This window comes from Camelus bactrianus, chromosome 15, assembly GCF_048773025.1.
Source record: "Camelus bactrianus isolate YW-2024 breed Bactrian camel chromosome 15, ASM4877302v1, whole genome shotgun sequence".
Classification (NCBI taxonomy): domain Eukaryota; kingdom Metazoa; phylum Chordata; class Mammalia; order Artiodactyla; family Camelidae; genus Camelus; species Camelus bactrianus.
Genome location: NC_133553.1, coordinates 59,415,066 through 59,429,417, shown reverse-complemented (window position 1 = coordinate 59,429,417; position 14,352 = coordinate 59,415,066). Strand labels below are relative to the sequence as shown.

General features: G+C 32.8%; 1 protein-coding gene across 3 annotated transcripts in view; it reads left to right on the top strand.

Annotated features, from left to right (window-relative positions):
• VPS54 (VPS54 subunit of GARP complex) overlaps nt 1-14,352 on the top strand; it is an 84,981-nt gene that overhangs the window by 25,434 nt on the left and 45,195 nt on the right. For all 3 annotated transcript variants that reach the window (XR_012498981.1, XM_074341210.1, XM_074341208.1), the window contains exons 4-7: nt 4,730-4,808; nt 7,349-7,383; nt 8,464-8,595; nt 11,751-12,136. Coding sequence is in view for 2 of the 3 variants with exons in the window: in XM_074341210.1 (XP_074197311.1) it covers nt 4,730-4,808; nt 7,349-7,383; nt 8,464-8,595; nt 11,751-12,136 (632 nt within the window). In the remaining variant the exon portion in view is untranslated. The remainder of the gene's footprint in view (nt 1-4,729; nt 4,809-7,348; nt 7,384-8,463; nt 8,596-11,750; nt 12,137-14,352) is intronic.

The following is a 14,352-nucleotide window of genomic DNA, read 5'->3' as shown; positions in this document are numbered from 1 at the left end:
GTGTATATTGCCATATATTGTCTGGAGTTTTTGTGTTCTGTTTTAAATGTTCATATCTAACTGTCTGGATGTTGTTAAATATATGAGCTTTAATATTCCTTCTTTTTGATGGTTTCTAATCTCATACCTTTTAACCTAAAATTTGGCTTTCTGTTTGTTCATTTATTGATCAAATATTTATTGAGTGTCTTCCATGTGCCAGGCACTGTTCTAAACACTCGGGATATAGCAGAGACCAAAACAAGCACCAATTCCCTTCATTACAAAACTTACATTTCTAGGAGGCGATACAAGCAATACCTTAAAGCAAACACTAAAATAACAAAACGAAGAATTACAGCTAAGAAGTCAGTGAAGGAGATGACATGAAATTGAAAAATTCTCAATCCAAACAGACAGAAGAGTAAAAAGGAAACAAAAAATACATGAGACAAAAAGAAAATAAACATCATGATGATAGACTTAAACCTAACCCTGTCAATAATCATATTAAATGTAAATGTTTAAGCACTCCATTAAAAGGCAGAGATATGCAACTGGATGGAACAGCAAGACCCAACTATATGCTGCCTATAAGAAATGCATTTTAAATACAAAGACATAAAACATTTGAAAGTAGAAGGATGGAAAAGGCTTAGCACCAGTCAAAAAAAGCTGGAGTGACTATATTAATATCAGCCAAAATAAATCTCAGAGCAAAGACTATTACTAGGGATGAATGTTGTTTTATGATAAAGGTGTCAATTAATCAAGAGGATATGATCCTTCTAAATATTTACACCCCTAAATACAGGGTTTCAAAATACATGAAGCAAAAACTGGAAACTTTATGAGTGAAATAGGCAAATTCACAATTACGGTTGGAGATTTCAGTACTCTCAATAAGTGATACAACAAGCAAACAGAAAATCAGCAAGTATATAGTAAGCTTGAAAACACAGTAAGCCATCCTGACTTAACTTGAAAGAACATCTTGAGAGAACATTTCACATGACACAGAAGAATGCATTTTCTTTTCAAGTTCTCATGGAACATTTATCAAGACAGACCATAATCTGAGCTGTAAAACAAATGTTAATACATTGAGAAGCCTTCAGGTCATACAAAGTATATTCTTTGACCACAATAGAATTAAATTAGAAATTAATAACAGAAATTCACAAATATTTGGAAATCAAAACTTACACTTCTAAGTAAAACATGGGTCAATGAGTAAAAGGAAATTAGAAAGTAGTTTGAAATGAATAGAAATGAAAACACACATACCAGAATTTGTTAGATGCCACTCAGGCAGTACTTTGGGAGAAATTTGTAGAAGTAAATGCATATATTCAAAAAGAATGATCTCAAATCAGTGACCTCAGCTTCTACCTTAACAAGCTAAAAAAAAAAAAAAAAAAAAGGAGCAAATTTAAACCAAAATAAGCAGGAGAAAGAAAGCAACATCAAAGTCAAAATCAATGAAGTAGAAATCAGAGAAACAATAGAGAAAATCAGAGAAACCTAAAGCTGGTTCTTTGAGAAGATAATAAAATTGACAAACCTCTAGCAATACTGATCAGGAAAAAAAGAAGATATGAATTATGAATTATAAGAATGAGAGTAGTGATATTACTGCAGATTCTATAGAGATTAAAAGGCCACTAGTGGAATATTATAAATAACTTTATGCTAATAAATTTAACAACTTAGATAAATTGACAAACTCCTTGAATGACATGTATTACCAAAGCACTTTCAAGAAGAACTGGATAACACAAATAGCTTTATATTTATTTTAAAAATTAATGTGCAGTTAAATAGCTTTCCACAAAGAAAACTCAAGTCCACGTAGCTTCACTGTTGAGTCCTACTAAATACTTAAGGAAAAAATAATACCGAGCCTACCCATATTCTTTCATATTTTGATGAGAATGTGGAGGACAAGGCCAGTAGTGAGATGAGGCAAATGAGGTGCCTAAAGTGTAAAATGTGAAGGGGCTCCAGAATCTGAGAGTAGGTACCTCCTTAAATATTGCACTCTGGGCTCCTTGGTTGCCTCACCCTGCCAGCCCTGGTGGAGTAATTAGAATCCTCCTATACTGTTGGTGGGAATTTAAAGTGTACAGAGCTTTTGGAAAACAGTTTGGCAGTTTCTTGAAAAGCTGAAGATACTTCTGGTCCAGGGTGTAAGAAGCTTGGAAGTTTTTATTCCTGCCTTCACAACAGGAAAAAATCAGAACAAACTGGAAGTCAGCAATTGGTCACGGATTCACTAAAAGACAGATCTGAGGACTAGAGAATGCTTCCTTGCCGCCCATATTTTACCAGCACATCAGTAGGGCACGCATATAATAATAGGGGAATACAACTGAAAGAACTGCGAGTCTCAGACTTTATTTATGAAGAAGTCTCTGAAGACAGCAAATAATGGCCAAAAACTTCCAAATTTAGTGAAAGACCTATAGATTGAATCAGTTAAACGAACCCAAACAGATAAACCCAAAGAAATCCAAGGCTCTCAGATTTTAAAACTAAATTCTATCTACCTGACTTCTAACTATTAATTTCCAGAGGAAATTAAGTATGTCCTATGTAATGGCTAAAGAATTAGAATATAGAAAACATATTTGAGTAACCTTAAAAATCTATAAGCAAAAAAGGAATAGATAAAGGGAAGAAAGACATAAATTCTATAGTCATGGTAAATCACAAAATGTGATTGGCCAGTAAATACATATGAGAAGAGAGAACTCAATTCACTTGTAATTGAGGAATATACACACTGCATCATTCCAGAAATTGGGTTATAGGTATACTACATTCTACTGGTTGATCAGAACATATTAATATAAATTGGAAAGCAGTTTGGCATTATCTGATAAAGTTGAGTGTATTTATTGCCTGTGACTGAGCAGTTAACTCTACTTCTATGTATAGAATGGCAGTAAGGAAAAAAATACAGATAATTTTTAGAAACTGAACCTCCTTCATTAACTTTTGTGATTTACTAATGGTGCAGGTCTGCTCAGTGAAAATCAGATACACACACTATCCCTGATGACATAACTCTACAGATTACATGAAGGAATTGATGTAAATGCTTTATTAAGGCACTTTGTTATACTACAGTTTTGTATAGCACATGGAACTATGTATTGTTAATGAGACACAACACACTGTATGTAATTTCTTCAAATACATATTTTATTGTAATGTGATATTAATACTGTTTACTGTATACATTAGAAAAGACATATTGTAAAGCTGCAGTAACATACAGCATGATTATGACAGAATAGTCATATAGATCAAAGGAACAAAGTAGAGGGCTCAGAAATAGACCCAAACAAATATACTGAACTGATTTTTGACAAAGATAAATACTTGTAAAACACAAACGGTAAAGGACTGGTATCCCAATTATGCAGAGGACTCTTAAAATGCAACAATAAAATACGGTGCAATTAAAAAACAGGCAAAAGACTTGAATAGACATTTCTCTGAAGAAGCTATATAAATTACCAATAACCACATGAAAAGATGATCAACATTACTAATGGCTTTATTTTTTGTTTTTTAATTAAAAATTTTTGAAATATGGTTAATGTACAATATTATGTTAGTTTCAGGTGTATTACATAAATGATTTGACATTTGCATACATTATGAAATGATCATAAGTCACATAACTGTCTCCCAGTCTCTGACTTGTCTTCATTCTCTTAACGGTGTCTTCCGCAAGTGGAAGTTTTTAATTTTAACAAAGTCCAACTTATCAGTTTTTTTCTTTCATGGATTGTGCTTTTGATGTCATTTCTAAAAAGCCATCACCAAACTCAAGGTCATAGATTTTCGCCTATGCTAACTTCCAGAAGTTTTATAATTTTTTACTTTACATTTAGGTCTATGATCCATTTTGCGTGAATTTCTGTGAAAGGTGTAGGTAGTCTGTGTTTAGATTGCTTTTTTTATTTTTATTTTTTTGCATGTGGATGTCATGTTGTTCCAGCATCATTTATTCAAAAGATGCTCCTTGCTCTATTGAATTGCCTTTGTGTCTTTTAGAATGGCAAAAATCCAAAACACTGTCGACATGAAATGCTGGCAAGGACGTGGACTAATAGGAACTCTTACTGTGTGTAGGAATGCAAAATAGTACAGCCACTTTGGAAGACAGTCCTGTAGTTTCTGACAGAACTACTATCAGAACTCTGAACACTGTTAGCCCAGGATTTTTTCCTAGCCACACTCCATTTTCCCATATGTCATATGTATGGTATCTGAAAAGATAACAGTGTTGTTAGTGGTCATCTAATGTGAAATCAGAGTGGGGTTTCTTTCTTTCTTTTTTTTTCTTTTGACTCACAGAGGAAGTATCAATTAATACTTTATATCTTTGGTATATAGGTTTCACAATTTCCTTTTTTGTTTAAAAAAATTATTTTCTTAATTGATTTCTGTTATAAAAATAAGAGTTTTTCATTTGTTTTCCTACTTCATTCCAAGTTTGTGGAGATTTTACTGAACCTACAGAAAATGGGATGAGTATAAGTATATATACATTCATACATCTTAGTGGTATTTTGTTTATTAAGCATACTTGTTATTTGTATTTCAGTTCAAGAGGCTAGTGATTTCATATTAAAAAATTTAGAACTAATTTTGTATATTCTGACATTCTGTTGTGAGACATTTTGATGCTTTAAATACATTTATCACATTATTTATGTAATTGTCTTTTTATTAGAGAGAGAAGATTCATGAGAGATGCAAGAATATTTGTCCTTCTAAAGATGCCTTTGACAGGACTCTCTTACATACTCATGGTATGAATATGTGCTGATTGTAGTATAGCATAAGTATTAATGAACAGATTTTAATTTGAGGACCTTGTTGGCTATCATATCTAATTTTTATTTCTAGTGAAATTTTTATAGCCTATAATCTTGGTTTTTTCTAAAAGCTTTTACGAGAAAAATGAGTCTGATGGTAGTGCTATCCTTCAGTTCAGCAAATACTTATTTAATATTTGGGTGCTTGGTACTTTGCTTGTTGCCTAAAAATAGATGAATAAGTAGTCCCTATCCTCAAGAAGCTGATGGTCTCTTGAATAAGGTTAAACAAATAAACCAACAATTGCAGCACTATATATCAAGCAGTAAGCTTGGTGTCGCAATACTGTAAAGTTCCTAACTTAGCCTTATAAGAAGTCCTAGAGTTAATGAGGATTGCCTGTGTTTTAAACTAGCTATTGAGAAATATTTATGTGGAAAAAGGCATGTCAGGAAAGGGAATAGTTTATGCATGCCATAAAGTCAAGAAATTAGCATGTTCAGGGACCTGTGAGAGTTTTTGCTGGCTCTACTGGTAGCAAGAAATGAGCTGAAGAAGTAAGGAGTCAGATCACAAAGAGCCTTGTGTGCCATGCTAAGGAGTTTTTCTTTTTTGGAAGCAGTCCAGAGCTACCAAATATTTTTAGCCAGACATGATCAGGGTTTTGATTATATGTTTCACTGTGAAAACAGTTGTAGATAGGAAATTTATGGATGATGATAAAACTAGAGGTAAGAAGACTGTTGGAGGCTATTGCAAAAATACAAATGAGAAGTCATGTTTCCCCAGTAGCAGTTATAATGAAGATGGAGAGGAAATTAAGCCTTTGAGAGATGCCTCAGAAATTGAGGCACAGGTTTTGGTGATCAATCATTTTGTCAGTAATGGAGCAAGATAATTCAAAGATGACTCCCAAATTTCTTGCTTGGGCAGCTGGCTAGGTGAGAGGTAACGATTTGGTGAGAGAGGCAGCATTGGAGGAGGAATTTTGGAGGAGGTGCTGCTTTAATTGAAATTTTGCAGAAAAGATGTTTGGTATGTAACCCAGAGCTCAGGAGAGATTTAGGCTGGAGACACGGGTATGGTAGACTTTATCATAGACAATATGCTAGGCAGTAGCATGGTAGTTGAATCCAGGGGCACAAGTGGCATCACCCAGGGAGGATGTGAGTAATGAGGAGAAAAGAACTGAAGATAGAACACCAAGGAAGCTGTCACCTTTAAAGGGTAGATAGAAAATGAGGTACCTATGAAGGAGACTCAAAGGAAATAGTCAGAGAAATAAAAGAGCGAACCAAGAGAAAATTCTACCTTAGAAATGAAAGGTAGAGTTTCTAAGAAGTGAGAATGATTAGTCTATAGTGTCAGAATACTTCAGGGATAGATTAAGTTTGCACACTAAGAAGTCTCTGTGGATTTGGTAATTTAGAAGATCTGAGGGAGAACATTTAGGCTGGAGTGGTGGTTACTCAATACTGTGTTTTAAGGAGTGAATACAAGAGCAGGAAGTGGAGTCTACCAATATGGTTGTGTCTTGAAGATTTGAGATTTAAGGTATTGACTAGAGGGAACAGAATCCCTCTAGTTTGTTTCTACTAATAGTTTGGTAGATAAATATTTTTGCATGGTCAGGATTAGATGAGACAAGAGAGGCATTTGCATAATCCTGAGGGTGAGTGCTTTCTTAAATTTTGTACCTGAGGTCCTCCCTTGTCTCAAGCTAGATTTGGGTCCTGGGTTTCCTCTTTCTCTTTCTCTTTTTCCTTCCTTTCTTCCTCTTTCTTCCTTCCTTCCTTCCTTTCTCTCTTTCTTTCTCTTTCTTCCTTCCTTCCTTCCTTTCTTTCTTTCTTTTTCTCTTTCTTTCTCTCTCTCCCTTTCTTTCTTCCTTCCTTCCTTCTTTCTTTGATGGGAAAGCACTGAGCATGTTTATATGCAGAAAAGAAAGAGCTTTTAAAGGGAAAAGGTTAAAGATATGGAGAGAGGCAGAGTAATTGATGAAGTGGACTCACAAAAGAGCCAGGAGGGGATAGAGTCCAAGTACAGAAAGCTTAGTTTTGGAAGGGAGGGTACCTTGTCTGAGAGCCCATTGGTGAGATGAAGATGAAGTAGGTTCATTTGCAAGAACTTTGTAGATGATACAAAGAAAGATATTTAAGAAGAAAATTAATATGGTATTAAAAAATCTTTGATCATAAGAAATTCTAGATGGAATGCCGGATATTTTGAACAATAAAAACAGTGTTTCTATAAGATAGCACCAAGCTTTCTGTGTCCATTTAAAAAATACCTGAAATGTATTTAGTTGTTTTATTGATATTGTACAGTTTTAAAATTATTTGAAACATACATTTTATTCAGTGCTCTGCCTGCTTACTGCTAGGCATACAGGAGGTGTTTGATAATTGTTGAAGGAAGAAACTTAAGTGGTTTATTTAGTTGTCACCTAGTATAGTGTTGAATCTGTCAAAATATATTTTATGGAAATAAAACAAATTTTTAAAAATTACATTTTCCCTTTTCCTTTTTTAAATAGATAAATCCAGGACAGATCTGGAGCAAGTACCTAAGGTAACAAAGCCTAAAAAATGAGAATACTGCTTTTTAACATTTGATTTTTAATTTTCCCTTGTAAGAAGCTTTCATTTGTCTGTTTCCTGGCACTTTGACCACTTTGTCTCTTCATTTTTCTTCTCTCTCTGTTGCATCATCAATCTCTTTTTTATCACCAAAATTTACAAATAGGTTTACATCTCTTCATTTTAAAAAAGAATTTTGTTGATCTTATTACCCCTCCAAATTATTAGAGATATTTTCTTTGTATGAAAAATGTTGTAGAGATATGTAATGGATGAGATAAATAAAACTCTGGATGCCATTGTAGAGGGTTTGGTCTGTGGGTCATGGGAATCCATTGAGAGATTTAAACAGATATTAATTCAGTTATACTTGCATTTTAAAGATATGTCTCATAGCACTATAGAGGATAGATTGAGGAAGGGCATCAGTAAGAAGCCATTTACTATAATCCAGAGATAATGAAGAGCTGCAGAAATGCTGTAGAGACAGGAGATTCAAGTGATATTGAGGAAATATTAAGGGTAGGGTTTAGTGTCCAGTTGGATGTGGTATATAAGGGAAAGGAAGGAGTTCGGTTTTATAAAATTGAATTTGTTTTGATTTTAAAATTTAGTATATATCTAATCTAAAATAATTTTGAAAGAATTTTGAGCAGGAGAAAATAGAAATATAAATACAGAGATACTGATATTTGGCCTTTTTGAAAAACCACTATCAGTGGAAAATAATATGGAAATTTTATGTGTGATAATATCCCTCTGGCATGTGCTTAGTTGGATTGCACCAGTGAATTTGACCAAGTAGTAAATGGAATGATCATCTCCTTTGGTAAAGACAAAAAAAAAACATTTTTCTATCTTTCATGGTCATTTTTAACTTGATGAAACATTATTTATACAGTTTTTCTTATACAGATTTTTGTATAAGTAACTCAACCTGTTATCACTTGTTTTTTCTGTATATGCCTGAGATCCAAGTTAATTATTATTTAATGGTCTTTATGATGTTAGAAGGGTTAATGAGTGTAGAGAAAATGTTTATCTAATTGAGGGAAATGCATTTTTTTAATAGATTTTTATGAAACCAGATTTTGCCTTGGACGATTCCTTAACTTTTAATTCAGTTTTACCATGGTCTCATTTTAATATTGCTGGTGGAAAAGGAAATCGTGATGCAGCTTCTTCAAAGTTGCTACAAGAAAAGGTAATTCCTTTTTTACTTTTTCATTTAGAAAAGTATTTTACTTAAGTAGTACTATTTGTGTAGGTTCAGATTTAGTTATTTAGTAGATGCTACTTCTTTTAATTTCATCTTTATTGTTATTGATAATTATAAGCCTTCAGATCTTAACTGTTAAAATAATAGCATTTTTATTCAGTGCAGTACCAATGTGCTACTAAGAAAGGAAAAGCTTATTGTTTGAGTGCTTGTTATCTGAAACAGCAGTTGATGGAATTTCAATTGAAAGGATATATTAGATAACACAGTTAATTGTTTTTATTCCAAACAATATATTGGCTAATTTTATATTCTTTATGACTTAAAGCACAGAAAATCACTTTTCCTGAGGTACTCTTTTTCCTCATTTACACATAGTAATGATGATTATTTTTAAGCAAAAATATTATAATTAAAAAACACAGTATTCCTTTAGCTTTGCAAAACTTTGCAAAGTCTAGTCTTTTGCATGTTACTAGTCAGCAGTTTTTCAGAATTTTACAATGTTCCATATTTTAGAAGTCAACATCTTGGAAATCATTTAAGATGTATAACTTTAAACATATCGTAACTCATATCAAGACTCTTTTAAAATTTGAATAGGAAGTAAAAACCTTTGATCTCTGTTTTTTCTCAGCACTCAGTTTAGAGCTTTTCTAAAACTGTGGTTCTTAAGCTGAGATGAAAGCATTTTGTTTCAGTCTAGTGATAACTCTTGGCAGTCTGAAAGCTTGTTTCGGGTATTCAGTAAGTTGGATCTAGTCCACCTCAGCAACTAAAAAAGGACAGGCTTAAGGAGGAGAGAAGAAGAAATGTAGGTAAAGAATCATGAGTATTCCTTTCCTTACAGTTGAAAAAGAAAATGAACTCACTTTTTCTTTTGGCAGTATTTTTACCTATAAAGGTTTTCCTTGAGTAAGAATAAGTTCATAAATCTTGTGAAAACGATGGATTTATGGACACAGGCTCATGCCCAGACTGCTTTTTTGCATTCCAGGTATATCCCCTGGTAGAATGATACCTTAAAAGAGAAAACAACAAAAGCCAATAAAAATCTCATCAATCTATATAGATACCTTTAGGAATACTTTAAAAATTGTTCCCTTTTATAGAATTTTAATAGGAAATGAATTATGAAAATCTTGAAAAGAACAGATCAGTGGAATATTGATGAATTACAGAAATCTTTGAGATTCAAATGAAAGAATGTTCTCATACTAAATGTTTCAAGTGACTAAAGTAATAGAATTTTTTTTGTAAGTTGCAGAATCAGCTTTGTTACATTTAGATTCTGTCTCCTCATTCTGCTATGTTCTTAGAAATGGAATGGAAGACAGGATTCCAAGAGAGCACTTTCAAACTCCCTGTATGATTGACAACAGCTGTTTTATTTTGCTAGCTTTAAAGAGGGGATGCTACAACAAGGATTAGAGAAATTTATATCTTACTGTAGTGCTGCTACCCAAAGTGCTGGTCTTTGATGAGATAATGAGTTTGCTCTAGAGTGTAAATCATGGCACTGCTTCCTTCAGTAAGAAAATCTTTCTATGAAAAAGCAGTACAATGAACTTAGTGATAGTGATGTAGTTGCTTTACTTTCCAGCAAAGTTCCTCATTTTATCACAGATGTATTAAACTGTACGCACACTGGCAGCAGCATATAAACTGCATTCTGAGTAGGGCTGTCCTAAAGGGGTTACCCATTCTCTTATTTTCTGAAAATCGAGTTCACTTCAGCTTGTAATGTACCCAGGTACCTTCGTCCTTATGTTGCTTTTTAGGTAAATTAATGAACAGCCTTTGAAAATAAAAAGAACAACAAAAGTGTATAAATGCAAGAGATTTAAACTATAGAAGAATATCTTGTTTCTAACCAGTTATGTATTATAATAGATTACTGAAGGAACCTTATTGAAGATACGCATGATCCTGCATCGTTTTAAGGAAACAGGCTTGGTGATCAAATAATCTTCTAATCTTATGAGTCCTAAATGTTGAAAGCCCATTAAACCTTTAATACTGCAAATTCTTCTGAGATGTTCAGAGATAATGCTTAAAATTTGAGCTAAGTTTGAAGAATCTAAAAGTACAAGCGTGGGAGAGAAATGGAAAGATAATGTAGCCAAAAAAGGCACATGCAGTTAGGAAGGAAGAAAAGGCATGTCAAGTTTTAGAAGTCTATATTTGAAATTAGAAAGCATTTTTAGTATATGTTGCTCTAGGAATTAATTTGGTAGTGTTACAAATAAAATATATGTGAACTAATTGTTTCAGGCATTTGTCAACTTTTTAAGAAGAAAACACATTGGAAATAAACTGAGTTTTACAAATTGATAAATGTAAAATTAGCAGCCTTAAAAAAAAGATAAAAATAAACTCTAATACTTTCTATAATTTGTGGCTGGATCACCAGTCTGTCTTTCATTAATTCTTTTGTATTTTGAAACAGCATGGTGCAGTAGAAAGAATTTCAGTTTTTGAGTTAGATGGACCTGGGTTCAAATTTTAGTTTTGCCGCTTACTAACCATATGACTTTATTCGAGTTATTTAATGTTTCTGAGCCTCAGTTACCTCATCTGTAAAATGAAAATAATAATAATTCCTATATCCTAAGATTGTTAAAATTAGAAAATTATGTATATATATAATTTATATTATATATATTATATATATATATAATATATATAAAATACCAGTGCCTGGTACATAGAAAGAGGAAGTCAATAAATGGTAACTATAATTATCTTTTAGTCAGATAAGCGATACGTGAAGGTGGTGATGGCAATGAAGTATAGGGGTTGAAATGATCATTCCTGAGATCTTGGAAGTTCTAAAACTAGATTGTAATCTCAGATGACTGTGGGTTAGTCTTACTTTCTACAATATAGTTGGTGTTTGGAGGGCAGTAATGACAGAAGCAGAGGAAGAAGGTAAATCACCTTCTGTGCTTTTGTCTTACATTTATTAATCTTTGGATTCTACCTTTCATCTCCTTCCCATTTTGTATGCGCATCACATAATCAGTTTACACAATGGGATTTAAAATACATGTCAAAATACTGTATCATTTCAGAAAGTATTTGGATAGTTAAGGTATACTTACAATACTTCATTAAATTTTTTTTCCTTCCGTCTTAAGCTGAGCCATTATCTGGATATTGTGGAAGTCAACATTGCTCACCAGATCTCTCTACGTTCAGAAGCATTTTTTCATGCAATGACCTCTCAACATGAATTGCAGGACTACCTCAAGAAAACTTCCCAGGCTGTAAAAATGCTTCGCGATAAAATTGCACAAATTGATAAAGTAATGTGTGAAGGATCACTACACGTTTTAAGACTGGCACTTACCAGAAATAATTGTGTTAAAGTATATAATAAACTGAAATTAATGGCCACTGTACACCAGACTCAGCCTACAGTCCAGGTGTTGTTATCCACTTCTGAATTTGTTGGAGCATTGGACTTAATAGCAACAACGCAAGAGGTTCTACAGCAGGAACTTCAGGGCATTCACAGTTTCAGGTATGTCCATAAGTAAGCCATTAAAAATAAGGTTAGAACTTTTTAAAGGATAAATTTTAGGGTGTAATGTTAGCTGAAGAAATATGAATGTATTTAGAGTTACATGGTTACTTTTTTTCCCAGACTGATCAGTTTAATAATACTATCATTCTGATATTTTAGTGTTACTAAAACAAAAACTGTAAGGACCAATATTTACAGAGACATTTGGATGCAGAAGCAAAAACATTTTTCTGGGAGATGAAATCAGTGAAAGACAGTCACAACTTTGAAAATGATAACATTTTGAAAATGTTTGAAATAGTTTTATGTCAACATAGTAGATTGGGATGGAGAAAGGAGTAACAGTATATCTAAAATTAAGTTCACTTTAAAAGCCCTTGAATAGCCTTTAAATTAAATAATTATTAAAATTCATTTCTGATTTGCAGCCTGTTTATCACATTGCAAAAAATTCCAGTTGGGGGTGTAAAAGATCCAATTTTTCTACGTTTTCATTTTGAAAATGCCATTAGGATTAGGGTTTTAGTTATTTTATGGGAAATCATGTCAAATGTTTAATTAACAGATTAGACCAATTGCAATACATCAAAATTTCATTCAGTTAAGCAGACTTGCAGTGTCCTTGTGGAAGTTCCTATTTGCAGGGAAACCCACTCAAACCTTACACTACTGAGTGACTACAAATAAGTTTTATGGAAGGTAACTTAATAGTTACTTAATATATTCTGGAAAGATTGTCTTCAATATAAGTTTATTTTAATTGAATGATAATTCTTATTGACTAAGGGTATGTAATTGGAATATTTATTTAGAAAGCATTTTTTAAAGTTGGCCCAAATTTAATTATGCAAATGAATGATTGATTCATTTATTCAAGAAATGGTTATTGATCACCTGTTACATGAGACACCAGGCAGAATACTGGGAATATAGCCATAAACAAAGCAGAGATGCTTTCTGCTCTGACTGTTCCTACAATTGATTTGGCAAGAGGGAGATAGGTTCCTGGGTAGCTGTGATACAGTGCAGTGCAGTGCAGTGCAGTGCAGTGCAGTGCAGTATGATGATGAATGTATAGAGTGCTGTGGGGCCTAACTTTAGGGGAGGAACCTAATCCAGACTTGGATGTTTACAGAAAAAGTTTGAATCACAGATCTTTTTGAGAATCTTTTAAAAGCTATGGTTGGACCTTCTTCCCATAAAAATATATGTGTACATAAAATTCTGCGAACAATTTTGGGTAGTTTGTAGTCCTTTGAAGCCTACTTTGGATTTCCCAAGGTGAAACCCAGGGTGACTAAATGACATTTAGTTTCCCTTTTACCTCTGAAATTTTAAATATTTCTCTTTTTTGAATGTGTGTATGGAATATATTTTTTAAATAAGTAATAATTTTGTCATTTTCGCAGAATGGCCTTCTGTGATGACAGAAGTTGTGTTTTTTCCCTTGTCACTACTATATAATGGGAATGTTGAAATATTGGGAGCTGATTCTATGCAGTAGAGTACTTGATCCTCTAAATAGAGAAACAAAAACAGATGAAATGCTTATCTGCTTAACACAAATTCTAAAACTGTTTAAATGTTTACCTCAGAGGTCATGCAGCTTATTTTATTTCATTTTCCTGATTCATAAGTTTATACTGAATAATATTGATGAAAAGAATAGTTGTCCAAAGCTATGTGGAAAATACTTAAGAATAGGGTTGAATATTTATTCTCAGTAGATTGTGATTTATTGGGAGATAGAATGAAAATTTTATAATCTTATAATTATCTTGAGCTCAAGGAAAAGTTTACCTCTCTTTCCAGTTTTACTTTTTTTGTGTGCCTTAGCTCAAAGGACAAAATATTCCTTAAAAAAAGCATATATGGTTTTTAAAAAGACTTTTCAAACATTTGGATTGTCTACAGTTTGCTCAAATGTATTCTACTGTAATTTTAGAACCTGTACATTTGTAAAGAGTGTTTCTTATTCATATGAAATATGAATATATTTGAATCTTGATATCTTGCAGTTTTAATATAGAAAGATTATTACCTTGAAATTCACAGATGTAGTGTTATTTGCTCTTTCTTACTGTAAAGGTTTATGTAGAAACTCTTTGGTTTTCGCCATTTTTTTTCCTACTAACTACCACCGTTACTCTACCACCACCCCCACTATAAAAGCTAAGAACGTATTTTGAATACTTTGGTATTCTGTACCCGGT